At 40.8% G+C, this 20,816-nt stretch overlaps 1 protein-coding gene across 5 annotated transcripts in view; it reads right to left on the bottom strand.

Annotated features, from left to right (window-relative positions):
* The window catches only part of KIAA0930 (KIAA0930 ortholog), an 80,686-nt gene that overhangs the window by 15,037 nt on the left and 44,833 nt on the right, over positions 1–20,816 (bottom strand). For 4 of the 5 annotated variants that reach the window (XR_007767235.1, XR_007767237.1, XM_050904708.1 and 1 more), the window contains exons 3-6: positions 6,321–6,428; positions 4,935–5,012; positions 2,088–2,189; positions 1,511–1,651 (exon numbers count right to left, since the gene is read on the bottom strand). Coding sequence is in view for 3 of the 5 variants with exons in the window: in XM_050904708.1 (XP_050760665.1) it covers positions 1,511–1,651; positions 2,088–2,189; positions 4,935–5,012; positions 6,321–6,428 (429 nt within the window). In the remaining 2 variants the exon portion in view is untranslated. The remainder of the gene's footprint in view (positions 1–1,510; positions 1,652–2,087; positions 2,190–4,934; positions 5,013–6,320; positions 6,429–20,816) is intronic. The other variant, XM_050904700.1, reaches the window with a different exon arrangement.

Genomic DNA, 20,816 nt, shown 5'->3' with positions numbered 1-20,816 from the left:
CTTTACCACATCAAATCTTGTCTTTCCACTGCAGGGCTTTCTTCTTAAGTTGTCTTTAGTGATTCTGCATTCCCATGTATTTTAATAACCCACCTGCTGATTGCATGAGGCCATAAGATGATGGTGGGACAGAGAAACAATTTCAGTTTCACGTTCTCTCGAAAAACTGCTAGAAGAGTACAAATACTTACATTTAAAACAGGGAGAAGGGAAATTATTCAGGACCTCTCCTGACAAGGGTAGGAACAAAGGTGTGCTGGTTTTGGCTGGGATAGAGTTAATTTTCTTCGTAGTAGCTAATATGGGGCTATGTTTTGGATTTGTGCTGAAAACAGTGGTGATAACACAGAGATGTTTTTGTTATTGCTGAGCAGTGCTTACACAGAGTCGAGGCCTTTTCTGCTTCTCACCCCACCCCACCAGCGAGGAGGCTGGGGGTGCACAAGAAGCTGGGAGGGGACACAGCCGGGACAGCTGACCCCAACTGCCCAGAGGGACATCCCATACCATACGACGTCATGCTCAGCATATAAAGCTGGGGGAAGAAGGAGGAAGGGGCGGGACGTTCAGAGTGATGGCATTTGTCTTCCCAAGTAACCATTACGTGTGATGGAGCCCTGCTTTCCTGGAGATGGCTGAACACCTGCCTGCCGATAGGAAGTAGTGAATGAATTCCTTATTTTGCTTTGCTTGTGCATGCAGCTTTTGCTTTACCTATTAAACTGTCTTTATCTCAACCCACGAGTTTTCTCACTTTTACTCTTCCGATTCTCTGCCCCATCCCACCAGGGGGGGAGTGAGTGAGTGGCTGTGTGGGGCTTATTTGTCAGCTGGGGTTAAGTCACAATAAAAGGGAAATGAAGTTTACAGTCACAGTAGATATTGTGGGGATTTTTTTTGTTCGTGTTTTAAAATCTCTCAGGACTGTCTTCATAACAAACTCTGAGAATTTTATTGGCTCTTGTGCTCTCTTGACTTCAGCACTAAGTACTGAATTTGAAGCTGAAAGTGCTGACATTTCATGTTTCTGTAGGAAAGCAAAGAAAGCTTCTTTCTGTGGCAGTGAAACCACAGTGGTCTTTTGAAAATAGCCATGAGTAAAAAACGCACTACAGAAAAACACGTTTTACATATAGCAAGGTAGTTATCAGAGTTTAAGATCTCCCTGCAAAACATGCCTTTTCTGAAGTAACTAGAAATATCTATGACCTTTCAAGAAAATGAAGGGCCTCCCAGAACTTTGTTACTCAGATCCATTCCTGTGTCACGCTCTTGACTACTTATCAATTTCACTCCTTTTCACAGACACCAGAGTAATATATCCTGATCTGAATACTGTCAGCTGTCTGAGCCAAAAGCATTAGCTTTCAGGTAACTTTCAAAGCCAAAAAAGACAGGCTACGATGCAGATGATCTAACAGGACAAAAAGCTAACAGCCTCAGCAGCAAAGAAAAACTGTGGTCAGAGTATTGTTGTTGCAAAGGATGTTGTCTTTCAGAAGCACCTTACCCTGTTGTCGTAGACCTTCTTGAGTGCTTCATAGCGGATGGACCCCTGAAAAATCACCCCTTGGAAGGTGTTGCTTTTGTCACTGGCCACCAGCTCCACACAGACCATTTCTCCTTCTCCCACAGTCATGTCACTGAAAACCTGCCAAAGATGCAAGATGAAACACTTCAAGCCAAACTGCAGCTGTTAAAGTTCAAATATATTCCAATTCCCATGATTCTCCTTTGGCCCAAGGCAGTTTCAATGTACATGGCAGAAAGCAAGGGAGCTGTATGCTCCACCCCAGCCTTTCAAAAAACCAGACTTCAGGCAGTGCACACTGCAAATCATGTGTTGAGATAACCAGCTCTCACATCAGCCTCTCTTGCTTTAGCCCATCATAAAGACAGATGCCAAAATCCAGCTTTAAGCTCAGATTTCAAACATTAAAGAAAGAGGAAGGTCAAATAAAATACAAGTACTAGAAGATAACCCTCAATGAGCCAAGAACATTTGTTCAAAATGTACAAAAAAACTAGCTAATCAGGACACAAGACTAGAACAGGACAAAACTCTGCTGCTGCAACAAGGAACTCACCTCTTCAAAACTGTCAATCATGAAGAATATGTTGGGGTAGCTGATCTTTGACTCCTCTCCTTTACTGTCCATTGGGTGTTTGCTAGGAGATGCAAACACTTGCTGAGAAAGATATGGGGGGAAAAAAAAAAATACATCTTCTCAGTTAAATGTGCTCAGGAATGGATGCACTGAATACAAGGCAAGCAATACCAAATCACCACAGGCCAACACTGCTCAGTCAGCCAATATTTTCACTTACACTAGAGATGCTGGACATCCTGCAGGCAAAGCTGAGCTGGTTTCTGACTACAGCCTGTTTTGCAATAACGACAACACTTGTGAAATCCTTGAGTTTTCACATGTAAGTTACCAAATACTAGTTGCTCCACAGTAAATGTCCCTGTGTGTACCTGACCTCTCACCATCCTATGGTACAGCTAAGGTATCTTCCTCTTCATTAATAGAGAAAACCACCTTGAGCTGCCTTTAAGTTACTGCAATGCGCTGCAAAGTAAAAGCACACACAGCAAGAAAGTTACTGTGGAGTAGCTGACCTAACACTATTTGCTTGTACAGTTAATTTCATTGTTACTGTTTGCTTAGTATCACGATAAGATCAACATCACTCAGTAATGGCAAGCATGGCCCTCAGAAGGACAAGCACTTGATTTCTCATCCTCATCATCTGCTTCTGTTTCTTTCTTTATCCACTGTGCTTCCTCTTACATGTTCCTCCCTCTGAAGCAGTTCCTGAACTCCTTTGGTCATTTCAGTCCTCAAAACAACCAATGTTTAAATAGCTAAAGGCTTTAGATTTTACCATTCCAACAAGATTAACAAGCAGGTAAAGAGGGAGAAGAATTCATACCAAGTAGCTTTCTTTGCTTCCACCTCTGTTTACAAAAAAAGCTTTGAATTAAAGAAATCTGTCAAATCTTAGCCCACTGTGAATGTGTTGAAAGCTCTGAACCTGCCCAGATTGTTAGGCTTGGGATACTCCTGCTACAAACCGTTTCAACATGAAACATGACTAAGGGCAGGATATTAGATATTCCTGAGAGGGTTGCTTTTCCTTATTTGTACTTATGAAGCCTACATGCACATTTAAATACAGATTGTTAAAAAGAAAGGTTGCTTTATGACAAGAAACAGCATTAGAAAGTAACAAGATTCCTCAAAGATGACACTTGCACCAATGCCTGAAACAAGGACATCTTCCAGGCATTCTTGTTCTCATGCCATCCAATGTAAAGCAAAAAATACCCCCAAACTCATCTCCAGTCAGACACACCTGAGGAAAATACAGTTTGTAGAGATCTAATTGTCAAGCCAGCAGAGAATCAATGTAGTCCGCAAAATAATTTAGGGGAAAGTCAGCCTTTGTCACACTGGTTTCGTGCCTTAGGTATTCTACTGGTATGAACACAGTAGCTTTGTCATAGGTCTGGAGTAGCACAGTAAGTCCTATGCCTGAATAGGTCTTCTACCTATTCAACATCTGGCTGCACACTGACAGGATAATATAAGCTTTCTAAAGCAAGAACCATCAGGGCAGTAATACAGATCCAAAAAAGTTGGCTTTTGTTCGTTTAAAACTAAGAGCCTCAATGGTGCATGTTACAATGGAATGCCCTACCGCAAACACGCTTTCCACAGTATATAGAATTGCCTTTTCTCTCTCCATAGATCAACTTCATGATGTTGAAATGTTACTAGTATGTACTGGTAAGTTTTAACGTGCACTGAAGTTCTCCTAGAAGAGGGGAGGAATGAGGAACAGAAAACCCCCTCCTTATTCTGAACGCTGCTCACACGCAGTGAGGGCAGGTCCCTCATCCTCATCTTCCTAGTTTTCAAATCTGCAAGTAGTATTTACAGATTTTTCTCAAAATAATTTTGCAGAAGTTAACTGGGGGTGAAATTTGCACTAGTAAACAGTGGAAAATAAAAGGCTTACATCAGTGGTGTAATGTGGTGTCTCAACAGCACCAGAAGAAGGGAATTATGCACCTAACTAATGGAAATTACAAATACAATAATCAGCGTTGCTAGTTCTGTTTGTAGGCAAAGCAACGATTGTTTTAAAATGGTAAAACAAAATTAAAGGATTAAAGAGCATTGGTCTATTTTAGGTAAAGCCAGGCAAGCAGCTGAATGAGCTAAAGGAATGGAAATGCCTGGGAGAAAGAGCAACAGGAGCCTTTTAAAGAATTTCTGCCAACTAGAAGTTGTTGCAAGATCTGCTGGAAACTGAGTGAAGAAGTTTGGGGTTTCTTGTTCCTACACCCTCCCATGCTTATTATTCAGTCTCCCGCACTATGCTAAACCCTGGATTAACTGCATGCTGCACACAAGCAAGCAATAAAAGCCTTTGGTGTGGATATGGAAGGAATGAGAAGTTTAAGAGAGAAAACAAGAATCTCATAAAACAATAAAAAGATAAATTGGTAATCAGTAAATTGTCTACCATTTAATAGCCCTACATTACAGATTTACCATGAAGGCTTCTCATAACTCAGGTCTCACACAATTTCAGGTTTACCCTCAGATTGGTTAACAGTTGGGCATACTCCCCCCAGCACCCCCCCCCCCCCCCCCCGCCCCCCAAATCCAGTAGGCAAAGATGTAAATCTTGAAAGCACGCAAAGGTCTTTACAACTTTTTGAGAGGGGCTATAAAGGACATTTAGATCCCACATTTAGATGACCGGCAGGAAATGTCACTAGACAAAGACCTGAGACGCTTCACAAGGATGCATCTGTCAGAACAGCCTGAGAACCACTGCCCTGGTTTTGATACAGTTTTTAGGATTAGGTAATATTGGATGCCAACCTCTTATCCACAGTAATAACAGGGTAATCTCACCTGAGATTTCTTTTTGTGAATGTGAATATCTCCTCCATCAGAGCGTGTGCACACAGCACATGTCACCACATAATCCAGCTAAAACAGGGCAGCAGATAGAGAAATAAAGGTTTAGAGTTAGAAAAAGAAAACATTCATGTGCATGAAGCAGAACACATTCTGTCTTAATTTTTTCAGCTGTCTGGCTAAAAAGTAAGATGTTTTGGTTTTGCCATTTTCTTTATTCTCTTTACTATACTGAAACTCCTACAATTTTCAAGCCTGTGTTTGTTTTAACTCAGTGATACTGAAATCTTTTGCACAGATGCTTGCTCAGGTGCACAGGCTATGGGTAAAGAAACTCCTGTCAATATTGTTTAACACTAGCTTGCTGGTCAGCTGGGGGAATAAGCATGACACACACACATAAGCACACTTTAAGGTAGAAATGGAAAAGATATCCTCCCTTTGAAAAGGGAAAAACAGAAACACTGATGAACACAAGCAACACATTAGAGAGGTCAGAAACCATTAATGTAGCCTGCCAAAACTTGAAAAAACTTGTAAGGAGCAAGCGTGATAGCTCTGGACAGCAATGCCCAGCTGTAACAGCATCTCCGAATTCTGACTGTAGCAAACAGATTCTGGTTTTATTCAGCATCAAATAAAGGCAGAAACTGCTCTCTGCAGAGAGTTCTGCAATGAGACTTTTGGGACGAAGGAGAGAGAATGAGAACAATTTATTTTCCAGGATGTGTGCAATGAGCCAGCAGTCTCTCATTCCGAGATCATAACCAACAAAACTTTTAAGGGATCTCGAATGACTATAGGAACATTCAGCTTCCCTAAGCGCCAATGTAACATATGCAATAACTAAACAATCTATGAGTTAATTAAAGAAATAATTTCTGCTAGATTCATGTTTCCACCACCAAAAAAAAAGTTTTATTAAAGTTCTGATGTCAAGAGCAGCAAACTCCCAGTGTAATACATAACACCTTTACTGCATTTCCACTTCACAGTTCCCTCTCTTAGCTGCACCAGTATTGTGAACTCTAATGGAAATGTTACTTGTCTAACAGTCTCATTCACTCTCAAAAACTATTAAACTTGACAAAGCCTTCCATTTTGCAAAACTTTGTTACAGAGCATAAAATTCAGTCCAGCTTCACTGGATAGATTTAAAGTTGTTTGAGGAAAGCTATTAGGACTCTACTGAAAAATAATGAACATCTCAGTTTATGTTCATTTAGACTCTTAAAGGCAAAATTAAAACCATGTTTTCTTTCTGTCCCTCAGAAGTGTTCAAATCCCCCAACCTAGGCAGGAAAGGGAACAGATCAAAGCCTTCCCTGAAACCTTTCTAGCATAAATAGCCCATGAAAATTAGATAAGCATCACTATTACCTTCTGTAGGATGAGGTTCAAGTAGACACTCTCTTCCCAGTCAATGTCGGGGTCTCCCAGGCCAGGAAGCTTCTTAGAATCTCTCCGGTAAACTTCAACTTCAACCTGCTAAGAAAATATCACATCTCCTTGAAAAATATTACCTAAAGGTACCTATACGCACACATAAAACTGACACCAGAAGCTGCATGTTGTGTAGCTTCCTGCTGTATTTTTCTGTCAGGATCAGATTTTGTTGACCGTGAAAGGTCAGCCCTCGTGGAAGGCTTTGCATGGAAGTGAAGCTGGGCGGACAGGGGATGTGAAGGAGAACAGGTGAGAAAGGCAGGTCTGTGCAGGGGAATCTCAGTTTTGGACAGCAGCTTCATTTATTCCTTATGATGGATGTGTTTTAGCAAAAATGAAATAAACAAAATTTGCCATCCACACACGTATATACTTCTCTTAACACTATCCCTTGGAATGAAACATGTCACCAGACTAATGCTCAACATAGTCTAGCTGGTAGCTGTTTGCTTGTTCCCAGGTGCACTGGGAGACTCTGGGTAAATGAAATCCACTAATTAATGTCTCACAGAAGACATTTTGGTAATCCCTCTTCTAAATGTTTCACACTGACAGTACTGACTGGACCCCACTACATGTGAGATTTTTAGTATATTAAAAACAAGCAGATGAAAAATCCCAAATAATCCCAGAAAGCAGAAACAACTCTATCAATACTAACATACTGAAGCAACTGAGATAAATATAAAACTTGACTTGATGTAGCACACAGAATTAAACAGTAGTTTGACACTTTACAAAAAATCTGCAGCACTGCTTAATATCTGAACTGGTGCTAAGGTGACAAGTAGCACACTTAACAGATGTCAAAGCTATGCGCTACCTTGACAGAATACCTGGAAAACCACTTGTTTTCTCTTTGTTTGTCAAGTATCTTTTTTTGTTAACACAGTAACATACTTTAACAGATGTTTAAGAAGTATCTGGAATATTGTGACCAGTTGACACAGCTGCAAACAGGGCAATTCATGAAACTTTTTTGCTTTTGGTTGGGGCAGAGAAAGAAGGGTAGAGCCGATTTGTTAGAAAACAGATTGTCATAAAAGTCAGAATATGTGAATGAAATCAAACGGAGTAAGATTAAGCCCTACAGTAACTGTGTACTTATTTCAACTCCTCTTGGAAGCATAAAGGTACAAGACCAAAATATAATGAAGAACAGTGAAACAGTACAGTATTTCAGGGTTGACACCATCATCAGATACCATGAAAGCTGAATGCACTGTTTTCTAGCATTAACTTTTTTACTCACAAATATCTTTTAAAAATGCCTATAGACTCATACATCATCATTCCCTTGTTTTGTTTTTACTTCTTCTAAAGCTCCTAATCATGAATTTTTCTATTGGCAATATAATCGCACAAACTAATGAGAGTTACTGTAAAAAACTAAGATGTGAGTAGCTGAGGGAAATAACCTAATTTACATTCATCTCCAAATAAACGAAAGTGATATTTGCACTTTTGTGCCTAAAAGCACAGAAACATCACATTTGCAAGATTCCAGAAATACCCTGTGAAACAAAAGCCATCCTGTCTCTGAAGGCAGGACAGAGCAAGAGGACCGGGTGAAGGCAGGACTGAGTAATTGCAGGGTAAAACTCCAGCTGTAACTAATGCCAGGGTAAGAGAGACCAAGTTCTCAGCAGACACCATCTCAGTCTCTTCTGCCTCCATATCCATGGAGCCTTTATTTTAATCCAGGCACAGTTTAATCATCTCTTAATGATAAAGTTTAAGCCTCCCTTTGCAGAAGTCAGCCACTAATGTTTTCTGCTGGTGAAATTAATTCACACGCTGAACTACTTCTCGCCAGGAATTACAAAGCCATTGCACAACTACTCTTTCACGTAACGTGCCCCCCCGACCCTGTTACAGATAATGACAGAAAAAGGGCCTCTCTCTAATCACTTTTTCCCTAACTACTAATTTAGGGTAGGATTCCCAGGCGGTACAACCTGTGGGTCAGGGCATGGTGGGTCACTGCAAATCACCACCATGGCTGTTCATTCCCTTAGCCAAGCACTCAAATCCCACTGTATTCCAAAGGAAATGTATTTAGGAAATTTAGGGAATTCAATTTTTTTGCCAGACAATAAACCATATGGGGGACAGATCTCTGTTCAACAGGTCAAACCGGGCAGGACAGGGGTGACCTCTTCCCAGAGAGAAAGGAGTTGTCAGCAGCTGGAAGCGACAGAGGCAGCACTCACCCGACCCCAAAAAGACAGAAAATGGACTTCCAAATGCTCTCCACAGCGCTGGCACATGCCAGACGTGTTTTGCAGCTCCTGCTCATGCCCAGGTAAGCGCCCTCAGTGTCAGGAGAATGAACCAGTCCTACCTGGCACTAAAGCCGTAGCTGCACCAAGAAGCCAGCGTCTGCTATGGCAACCAGTGGTTTTGGACACCTTACTTTCCACATCACCGAAGAGGGATCTGCTCTATAAAATGCAATGAGCCTTCATCCTGTAACAAAGCAGGACCACTGCTCCCCGCCTGACTGGTAATACGCTTCACAGCGCAGACACCCAAATTACAAGTCAGTTTTGGGGAAAAAAAAAACAAACCCAAACCTCACCCCTATCTCATAAACACCTCTATCTGCAACATCTCTTTTACTCATTCCTAAACAATTCTTCCAGGAATAGCAAAAAGGCATCCAGAAGGCATCTTGGCATAAAGCAAAGTGCTGGCCACTGCTGGGCTGGCCATCTGGGCTGGCCAAAACAAACAGCACTTTCCAGGGGCTCAATTTCCCATGCAAGTGGTGTAGCTCACAAATTAATCTCAGCTACCCTCTACTGCCACGGTGCTGGACATGTGAAGGTGGCCATGCAATATTATGTGAAATAAATCAACAGGCTTGGTTCAACTCATAGCAAATGATCCCGCTGTTGCTGGCACACTGTGGAGTCTCAGGCAGGGCCAAGGATGTAGGAAGGACTGGGGCTGACTCCAGTCAGACCCTGCAGCCACTTGTTCAGCATTAGCCAATAAAGGAGGCATCCAAATCAATCATTAAAAAAAAAATAAAATTTAAAAAATGTCATACAAAGAACTTTAAACACAAATTTTCACCGTTCCATACATCTTAATCACTATTGTTTAAAATCAGCAATCTAAATTTCTTGGCAGGCTGACCTAATTTGTTCATGTCCCAAGGAAGCTTGCTCAGCATCTGTACGCTTACCTTCCTGGTACTATGTGCAAACGGCGTATATGCCAAGAACATAAAATCAAAACCTGAAGCCTCAGAAAGCCCTATTACTCAGGCTCCTTATGTGCAAAAGAATTGCAGTTGTAAGATCACATAAATACTGTAGAAGTAGCTACCTTAAATGAAGAAAATCCCTTGGTGACAGCTAAGTCCCAATCCAAAAATCAAGGGGTAAGTACTAACCTTTCATATTTAAGTGAATCATTTCAAGTGAATGTAGGCATTTGGGATTGACAGCATGGGAAACAGAAGACCAACCTGCTCGTTGTTCTGACCTCTAAGTGCTCAGACATCAACAAATAGGAGCGCTGTCAAAATCTCAATGAGTTCCCAGTAACAGAAACCATTACATGAGTTTTAGGTAAGTCAGTGTTGTCGGTGCTGAGCACAGCACTTCCTAAATGAAGAGAAACGCCTGCCTTGCAGAAGTGTTGCCTTACATTTACACAGAAATCACATGGTAAATGTGAGCCTAATTTTTATATACATAATAATATATATATCATATAAAAATATATATAAATAAAAAATTAAAATATAATTTCTTAGTATACCTTATGCTTTTCATCAGAACAGCATTTTGTGATATTCTAGGCTTAATTCATGTTGTCGTGTTTGGCCTTCCGGAGTTAAGATATGGACTGGAGAACATGCTGGATTTCAGACAGCTGAGTCCTCCCAAGAAAACAAGTCTGTCTCAGCCAGGGATCCAGGAGACACTGGGTCTTTTTCCAGGTCTGCTGCTGATTGACTTGGCCATGCCTCACCTCTATGCTTGTTTATCTGGCTTTAGATTAGATGTGCCTTCCTGCAAGCGTGAAAATTTATTAATAGAAAGAACTACGTAAATACTAATTATTTATTCCCAGTGAAATCCAAAAGCCAAGCTGGATATTTCATCGTTCAAGTCAAGATGATGACCCTTTTACACTTTCAGCAAGCTGAAATCCATTATGCCACCTTTATAAAGTTTTCATGGGGTTACCAAGCTAAGGCTGTAAAGGAGAATTACATCAGCTAGGCTGACCTCCTACATGTCACAGACATTTTACCCTGTTACTTCTTCACAAAACCCAGTTAATCACATTTGACTAGACAGTGCCTGGGAAAATACCTTATTTTGAGAACTCGTTCCAATGATTAATCATCCTCTTGGCTGAAAGTGTGCAACTTCATTTAATTCAGCTGCTTTCCTTTTGCCAGCCTCTGGTTCTTGTCATGCCTATTTCCACTATATTAAGAAGCTCTGTAATACTCAGTTTTGGTTTGTTTTGGGGGTTTTTTTTGTCATTTGTTCATCTTTCAGATAAATCAGACAAAATTCCTTTAGGAGGTCTCCGTGCCTCTCAGCAGGGCACCTCTGCAGAACTTGTGCTCCTTTTCCACTCTGTCTGTATTTCACCGGTACTGGAGTTTTCTGGTACTGGCACAGCGCTCGTGTACAGAATCTTACTACTCCTTCAGGATTGCACTTTTTCTGCGCAGCAACACGACTGCATGCTAAATGACTTGCACTCTGTGCCTTACCTGTCCTTTCCAGAGCCTGTGTGCACTCCTGGCACTGAAGTACTGAACTATACTAATAAATGGATCCACGTTTCCTAGGGATCAGACTGCACAGTCCAACAGTCATGCCCTCTTAATTTATGCAGCACCAATGTGCGTCATCTGCAAATCTGAATCCACTGTCATTTTATAATCCCAGTCACCAATCCCTGCAGAGCCCCCTTAGAAACAACTCCACCTAAGGTTGTTTCCCCCCTCACCCACTCTATTTTACCACTCCTGCTGGCCAGGACTCCCACTGTCATCCTGCTTTCCCTCAGCCTGTTTCTTTTCCGTGCTTGGCAAATGTTCAGGCTACCTTCTTGCACAGGTCTCGCGTACCAGTATGGTCCATTCTCTGGGACTTCATGGGCTTCTGTGCCACAATCCTTGTGCCTACTCTGGAGTGACACCAGAAGTCCTGGAGAACCTCACAGCTTCTTCCAGCTGCAGCTACTCCCACCCACAATACACATTATTACCGTAACTGTTATCAGGAGTTATCATCTGCACAAAAAGAACATCCTAAGTGCAAAGGAGCAGAGCATCTATTAACACTGATGTATTTTATTCACAGAAATATGCCTTTCAGAGATGTATATATTACGGAATGGTTATCTTTACAAAAGAACTCAAGCCACACAAGATCTTGTACTGGAAGCCAATATAATGCATGTGTTAAGTTATACACTTACAGACTGCTGGCACATTTTTATCATAAAACCCATAAAAACCCACTGAAGACCCCAGTCTAGGTTTAAAATCTTCATGATAAACTGGATGCTTCTTCCACCATGTCTATTTGCACCCCAAAACTTCCAGAATACAATCAATCTTTTAAATTGATATTAATAATATGAACACTGGGATATTTAGGCCCTCCCCCGCCCCCCCAACCTCACTCAGGAGAGCATTAATTCTATACGGTTCCCAAGGCATTAGAGCTGTTTGATGAAACCTGTGTGAACTGAAAATCACCTTGTTTGCATAGCTTAGCACATAAGCCTTTGAAAAACTCCTGAAAAGAAATCTACAATTAAAATCGATACAGGCCTGTCAGTCGGGCAGCATGGAAAGCATGGGGTAATAAGAACAGAGTTTACAAGAAGCATTATTTTGTTGGTGTTCAGAAGCCATCCAAAAAAAAAGCAGATTCTGGTTTTCTGTTAAAAAGAAGTCTAATGGGATTACAGGTCTATCTAGTAGTAGCACCACTTTTCAGGTTTTTTTTCAGACCACATTCACTAAAAAACAGTAAAGGGGAGCAGGTGGAACATGAAAAGGGTAAGATGATACAGTGAACAAAATTCAAGACTTTTTTCCACAATACAAGTTCAGCAAGGAAATAGTCCTACTGTGCCCAGAGCCAGCTGCAATACAGAGACTGAAATTTGATTTTTAGGATTTTACATTGACAGGTTTGGTTCAAAAGATCAGGAAAAATCAGCAAAAGAAAAAAGTTTCTTTCAAAAACTGGTCCATCTCCTACAAAAGCAGAATTATCCCCCAGCGTGTGCTCATCAGCGCACAGTTTTAAAAGCCCCCATCACACAGTGCATCCAACTACTGTGAAGCCTAGTGGCTTTCAACATTAGAAGCATCTTTCTCACATTTATCAAAGTATTTCCTTTTACTAGTCGTCCCTGTAGCAAAAAGGTGTAACTCCAAAATGGTCTCTTAAATACTAACCAAATTAAATAGTCTTTCTAAATTCACTGACCAAGAAACTAATGTCCTTCTCTCCCATGCTTCAGATCCACCCCCAAACACAGTCCTAGTTTGTTCTGCTCTTTTCTTGTGCATTATCCGCCAGCCACTTGTTTTACTTCCTCCCACTTTAACAATCTCTTTTCAGCACTGAGGTACCTTTAAGTAAACGGTGTAACCCAGACGGACATTAACAGAGCAAATTGGTATTACCAGCAGCATAGCACGTCTCCATGTTCTAAACAACACTTTACTCTTGGACACCTAGTGTTTTGTACCTCCACAGGCACTTATTTAAGCACCTAATCACGTAGCTGAGATTTTTGTGTGGCATCCTATCCCCTCACCCCAGCAACTAAACCTACAGCTGTAGGAAACCAGATAGCTTTGGTACCGGTACCTACGGAGCTGCAACAGCATGAGCCTGTCACAAGTCAGTAACTCGAATTGTTAGGCTTTCTTGTTCCATTTAAGCAGCTTCATATGCAGCAGCATCACTACCACTGTGTGAAGTTGGAAGTAAGGAGTTGTTTCACAGTCTGCAGGCAGTCACAGACACACACGTACGCCATCCAGACCCTCTCTGAGCAGAAGTGTTGGTTCTCCAGGATTCAGGGCATCAGAAGAGCCCCTCCGTGCAGCTGCGATACTCAGCTGCTTTCATATCAGACTCGTATATAACTGATACGTATCACGCTTCACACGGCACAAGGCATTTAGTTATAAATTTGGACTGTGAAAGAAGATTACATTTTTACCATTATAAACAATCACAACAAAATTTTTCTCTTAGGGGAATGAAAGATGTCTTAAAAAAAAGAAATCAGAGAAAATATTTGAAGTACAACAAAGAAGCGGTGCAAATGCTAAACGCCAGCCATCAAGCAATGTCAGGACAAAAAAAAAATTTAACTATAACTGCAATGTTAATGTAAGTTCTAGTTATATTCCCAAGCTGGGCAGAACATTAAAATCCCTTTTCTTTCTGGATCCTTTGAACACACACATTACAAGTAACTTGAAACACTTCATATAGCACCAGTAGTGCTACTATAGCAAGACAGTTTATGGATGTGAAGGAGAGAGAATTTGAGACTACAGAAGCTTTTTATTAGAACCAACTGGTTAGACAGCAAGAACAAACTTTGGGGCATAAGTAGTCATCTTTGGCTCCTTCCACCACAAAAAATAATCTATTTCTCCCCAACCTATGCAAAGATGTCGATGCTCACTCCCAAACCTCAGCTCTCCAGTAACCTGAAAATACAGTACCTTCAATGGATTCTCAAAACCCAATATACTTGTGGACTTCTGCATCATCTCCATGAGTAATGTCACCAAGGCTATCATTGACACAAATGCTTTTTGGAGGCAGCAATCAAGCTGTAATAAGCTACTGGAATACTTAGAAGAGTCCTAAAAAAGGCATTAAGAGAAAAACCCAGGTCCTCTGATAGAAGTGGACCTCCATTAGAATGCAAATGAAAGGGCATTCACTGTCTATGTTTTACTTTCACTGTAGCTCTGAAACACTTCAAATCCCAGTAGGCTTGCTCCTAACAATGTTAACTAAAAGAAAAAAATACATGCACACCCCCTTATAACTTTCAGAATATTATTTAATTTAAAGATGTAGCAACCCTAAGTTTTGAATCAGCCTCACAAATGTTTCAAGCTAATTTAATACACTGGTGATGGGAAAAGGAAGGGTTATATTGATTTCTGCATCTAAAAAAAAAAAAAAAAAAAAAAAAATCAATAAGCTCCATGACCCTGATTTAATGCAGAGCACTCTACCCTGATCTGAACATTTTATGGTATTTTTACCAGCGGGTGTCAGGTCTGAGATTAGCAGCTATTAGAAGGTAGATTCAGTCCGAGCCAAAGGTACCCAGTACCGGAAGAGGGTTTGTGTGCAGTGATTCTTGTTCATCTTGCTCTTGGGGAGGGGGTTGAGGTAATCCATAAAAAAAAGGAAATGTGGAAAATAAGACTGCTGCCTGAAACCCAGTGGCAATATAGATCTGTGAGACAAATGCTGAAATCTTTGCAACGTCTCTGGCTTTAGCACCTCCTCCAGCCCATCGGAGCAAGGCTGGCTGCACAGAGACTGACCTGCCAAAAATCTGCCAAAACATGTCCAAACTTTCCCTACAGCACGGAGCTGCCGTTACAACAGCGTTCGCTTCTTTGGGCAAAAAATCCCCACCTCCAGACCACCGAGACGCAGGTCACTCCTTGCTTCCTTGCCTACGTAGTAGAACATATCAACAACATGATGCAATTCAGAACGAAAAGGCAGTATCCCAGGAGCTGCCAGGACTCTTTGGCACAGAAACAGGGCATTTTCTCAGAACAAGAAATCACCACAAATGGCATGGAGGTCACTAATCTCCAAAGGCTTCGGCCTCACATGTATTTAACAAGCTGGGAGAAGTCTCAATAACACAGACCTGTATATGAAGCAGTGTTTTTGTGTTTTGTAATAGGCTGCCAAGCATCATTGTAGAATATACACCCGATAAGACAACATGATCCGACCAAGTCACCCATGAAAATCCATCTGCTCACTCATCCGCTCGGCATTGACAGACCTGTCTCTATTAAATGGGAAGAAAATCAAAGTAGTCTGGTATTTTCTGGAGCATGCAGAGAAGCCCTATGGGAAGAGTGCATCCCCAGTCCTGTCACATAGAGAAGCTGCAGAGGGGACAATGACATTGACAACAGATTACGTTATAAGCCTTCCCTAGAATATTTATATCCAAGATAATATTTAAAAGGGGACAACTGTATTTAACAATGCAACAATGTACTAAAATGAAAAAGAAAGATTCTTTCAGATGTCATATGGAGCTTTCTTCTTAGGATTATGGCTACTGTAATTTTCACTGGCAGTAACTGTAGAGGACAATGAGAAGAAAGCACTCCAAAACAAAATTCCAATTCCCTTTTCCCGGATACTATTAATTATTCAGAAGTTGCACCTGATCCTCCTGGAATGCACTCTGGAGCCCACATAAAGGCAGCATAACGCCCAGTAGCTATGGCAACTTGACACGCACCTTAGCTATAAAGCTGAAACAAAGCCCACTGCAATAAAGCAACTGTAAACTGTTTTGTGCAAGAGGCGAAGTTCAGCTACAGACAAAACCATCCATTTTCTAAAAATTTGCTTCAATACTAATTACTTAGAATTCTCTCCCCACAACCACTTTGTATAATCAAAAGCCAAACCAACAGAAAGAGCAGTAAATCTAAAAAGCTGACTGTAATTTCTCGTGTCTCTGCATAAATCAGAACAGCAAGAAGATATCTTAGACTCCAGTGTCTTCCAGAGGTTCCTTCAAAGATCCAAATGGGACAAGTTGTGTGCCCAACAACAGTTGCTCATCTTTTCCACAATGCAATTACCCAGAAGAGTCTATTCATAGCTTTGGACTCTCTCTTCCATTTGTTGGCATGAGAAATGCTGGGTGACTAACTTCTGCTACTCATTCATGACCTGCAGGCGAGAAACTTTGCAGCCCAGATCATCTCAAAAGGCAATATTTATGCCCTAACTCTGCCAACACCATGCTGACACTTAGCTTCAACATTCAGTTTGGAAGATTTACTGCAAACGCTACGTGTATTTGTAGGCAAAGACACGGGATGGTGTTTGCAGGTGGAATAAGAGCCTTGGAGAATGGCAGTGGATTATCCTCTTTCATCACCCAAGTTGCAGGATGGTTGATGACACACGAAAGGTATTGCTGCAACAGACACCGTTCCTACTCCAGCCCATACTAATCAGGAACAGGGGGTTCACACGTGGCTACCAGCAAACAAGCTTTTTAAATTGAAATGTAAACAAAAAATTCACTCTGTTTTGTCACATTTATCTGTAAATGGGAGACCCATTCAAGTCAAAATCATCCAGACTAGGCTGCAATAGCAGCTGCAATATTTCCTATCCTGAAAAGCCGTGTTAGTTTAAATAAGCGTCTGAACTTGTTGCAAAATGTCTTCTCCCTTCCTGTCCTCTTCCTCACATCTCTCGCATGTATTTAGGACTTCACAATAGCAGCAATCACTTCATGTGAATGTGGGATTACCAGACAGATGTCATCTTAGAGCAAACTGGCTATGTGCATAAAAAGCTGTAGGGTTACTGACATAATGGTGCATATAATGGGGGAAAAAATACAACATCTGGTTTAAGAAAATGGGACTTACAGAACTGAGTTCCTTCCCACTCCCACCCATCTTTCAAATACGTTGGCCAACTTCAGACAAACTTGACAGAGGTCCCACGGATTGTATCATCGTGACAATCAGCAATCAGACACCTCCATGTTACTACTATTGCTGAAGAAGGGCCAGGGAAGCTCCATCTTTTTCTCGGACGCCATTTGCCGTGAACCACCTGCAGCACCAGCTACCTTTTGCCTTGGTAGCAACCGAAAAGACAGAAAAGGACTACACAGGTTAAGAGGCATGGGACATTGCTGGCGGGACACTGGGGACAGAGCGGGGAGATGAGCTGTACTTTGGAAGGGCCCAGGGAATACTGCAGGAATAGAGTCACAGCAGACGAGAAGAGAAGCAAGATTAGTTGAAGGGGATTTTTTACAAGAGATCAGACATATCTATAGGCCTGGCTATATTATTCTGCAACTCAGTTTATTTTACCCTCTATATTTAATGGGAATGAAATTCTTGCCTGCTGAAGTGAATGGCAAGATTCTCAGCAACTTCAGAGAAGCTGGGATCTCACCTCAAGATTTTCCAAGTATTTGTAACTTATACACACATATTTGGTAATTGGTAAAGGTAATTACCAAAGGTAAATATGACATTGGTGTATCTACAATGAAATACAATCTAGACAATCAAGTCTAGATTGAAATGTTTAAAAACCAGGCAAATCATTGTAACTACGATCAGATTCCAAAGAGGAATAATTACATATAACATTCATTAATACGAAGATTCACCACACAGGACCTTTTCTTTTGGAACAAAGTAATTTGCTGAATTTATAGACCTATTTGCAGTCCTATCACTAAAAGCCACAGACCTTGTGAGGTTTACTAGTCTTCATGTAAGAAATATATAAAGCAACAGTAATGATTGTAAATAAGGTAATGAGTGCTGGGGAAGCTAAAAAGAAAACATGTGAGTGTATAAAACATTTCTATTTGGTACAAAAATACAAAGGGCAGTAAAATCTTGCCTTATAAAAATTTAATTTATTTTTGTTGTCACTTAAAGACTCCACTTGCAATTATGAAACTGGACAGATAGGTTTGGGAAAGACAGCCATTATAAGGAGAATCACTAGCATGATTTGCATGATATGTACTATTATTTTTTTATTCCTGAGGATTGATATTAGTTAAGGAGGTTAAAACAGGCAGTGATTTTACCATATTTGATAAGGTTCAGCATGGTTCCCAGTCACTTAAGTTTAGCTTTTATCAGGCAAGGAGCTAGAAGTATGCTTTCTTTTCACAGTTAATTTGGGATTTTAAAGAGAGAGTAAGATGACTAGGCTGACTGCTCTCCCTTCTAACAATCAAACAGGACTTAAATCCTTAAGGGAATAAGATGATCATGAACTAGATGGCTTGGGAACTTTTTCTTGTGCTAACCAAGAGCTTTTAGGGAGAAAGCCTTGTATACCTGTGAAGGAGAGCAAAGCAGGGCTTTGTTCCTTGAACAAAGCTCTGAGCAAGATATGCTAACATTCTGATCTTGCACCACTTCATTATGCAAGCCTCTTGTACCTTCCACGGACTAATGTGCAGTAATGCTGAAAGGCTCAGGCTGGGGGTAACAGAGGTAACTGTACCCACAGACCAGTCGACTCATCGCCTATTCACTGAACAAGCGCAGTTGCAGTCTAAGCTTGAAAACAGCAAAGTCAACTCACACGTAGCCTTTATTCCCTCCCATTTCTTTTCCCCTTGATATTCAGTTCTGCAAAGCTATTCCCACTACTCACATGGGTTTCAGTGCTGCTGTAATTCCTTACAACCTAATCTTTCTCCTGTCATTTATTGATCTGGTTGCAGATGACAGCTTAATGACATAAGACTGCCCAAAAGTCAACATTTTAGTTTACTTTAGAGTGAGAAGCGCTCTGATTTGTGAAGTCCCGCCCCTGAAATTCAAGGTTAATTACGCTGCTTATCATCCCAAGTGCTTTCAGAAAAGATGAGGCATCACTGCAAACATCCCCCAACTTCAATCCGTTGGCATCCTCTCCTTCCACCCAACTGCGCTTTTGGGGGAAGAACAGACTTTGGGCTATGACTAGGTCTGAACTGAATGGTAAACTTTAAAAAGTCGGACCCCATTTATCTCTAATGAGACAAGAGTAAAAGGCACGCAGGGCAATCTATAGCATCAGTTGGAAGCTAGAAACAGCAGCTTCTTCCTTCTTCAAAGACAGAAAACACCCTCTTGTAATCTTTGCACTTCACCAATCTGTAGCAAAAAATACTGTTTGCCCCCCTCATTTAACCAAACACTAGTTTTTTAGATCCTGCACTGCCTTGAGATTGTGTTTTCTCAATGAATTCTCACTTTCTTTCTTCATTATTACATAAGTTCAGATCTCAATATTAAAGAAATCACCTTAAAATTAATTATAGTTCTTGCAAAAGTAATTCTTAATCACAAGGAATTCCTACCAAATGTATTCTGTTTTCTTGTTTTCAATGAGCACAAGACATTCCTTCTGGATTTGCAAGTCACAGTCATAGAAAACAAAGATTTAACAAGCCTATGCATCTAACTGTTTCCAGTATCTGCATATTGTACATAAAGAAGCAGAATCTGAAGTGATAAGAAGAACAAGTAAATTATAAGACTGAGAACAGCTAACGGGACCTGCAGAGTTAAAACTTGAATTCAACCAGCCATAATTGAAATTACTTATGTGAAAAGAAACCAAAAAGTCTAGTTCTGTCTTTGCAATTCTAGCAATAGCAGAAGAGGTATAAAAGATTAAAAATAAGAAAAATGCAAGTTGTTTAAATTAATGGAACAGTCTGAATGCTTGATGATGCTCATCAAATGAATGAGGGGAAAGCAACAACATGCAAATCATCAGACACACAGGGTGTGGAAACTGGTTTCCCCCAGCATAGCTCTGGCACTAAGAAAGCCATTGTAACTGTGGCTGAGCAAGACAAGGCTGGGAGTTAAAACATGCTGATCAGTATCAGCAAGGCAAGAAATCACTGTATTTGAGATACTGACAAAGTAATCCTAGCTGCTACCTGACACTTGTACTCTGTGAATTGCATCAACTTTCATTCCCCAATTCAAACGCTCCATAAATCTGCTAAATCAGCTTTCAAAAATTGAAAGGATAGATACATGTGTGACTATTTAAGCATTATCAAACATGGCCCCAGACCACAGAGTAACCAATATCTTCAGATGTAACAGATTGCTCAGTTACCTTATTCCTGTAATAATATTTCCCAGCCTTTCTGAAGTCCTCCCTAGAAAAACATAAGTGCCTGAAGCAACACATAGTGTGCCTCCTGCAGAATACAGCCAGCAAAACAAGGGAAGGTGTGCTACATCGGTAACGAAGGCAGCAGACAAAGACACGGGAGAAATAAGATTACAGAATGTTAATAAATCATTGTATTTCAAACCATCTCTGTTGAATGTGGAAATGCATAAACTGGGTTACTGATCAGGAAATGTGGGGGGGGAAAAACCCTGGTGGATAGACTAGACATTTAAGTTCTAATTACTAGTGTTATTAGAGGCTTCCTTACGATATTCCAGAGCATCAATTCAATTGAATATTAATTTCAACACTGAAAACAGACATTTTCATACCTCTAATAAGCAAGCTGACACTGACTGTAACCCGCAGATCAAACACTCTAAGTGCTCTGCTGAACTAGTAGCCTGATGAGGCTTTCAGGGAGCTCCAAGCAGACACTTTC

This window comes from Gymnogyps californianus, chromosome 1, assembly GCF_018139145.2.
Source record: "Gymnogyps californianus isolate 813 chromosome 1, ASM1813914v2, whole genome shotgun sequence".
In the NCBI taxonomy this organism is placed as follows: Eukaryota; Metazoa; Chordata; class Aves; order Accipitriformes; family Cathartidae; genus Gymnogyps; species Gymnogyps californianus.
The sequence above is the reverse complement of the archived record's forward strand: the minus strand, read 5'-3'. Positions and strand labels throughout refer to the sequence as shown.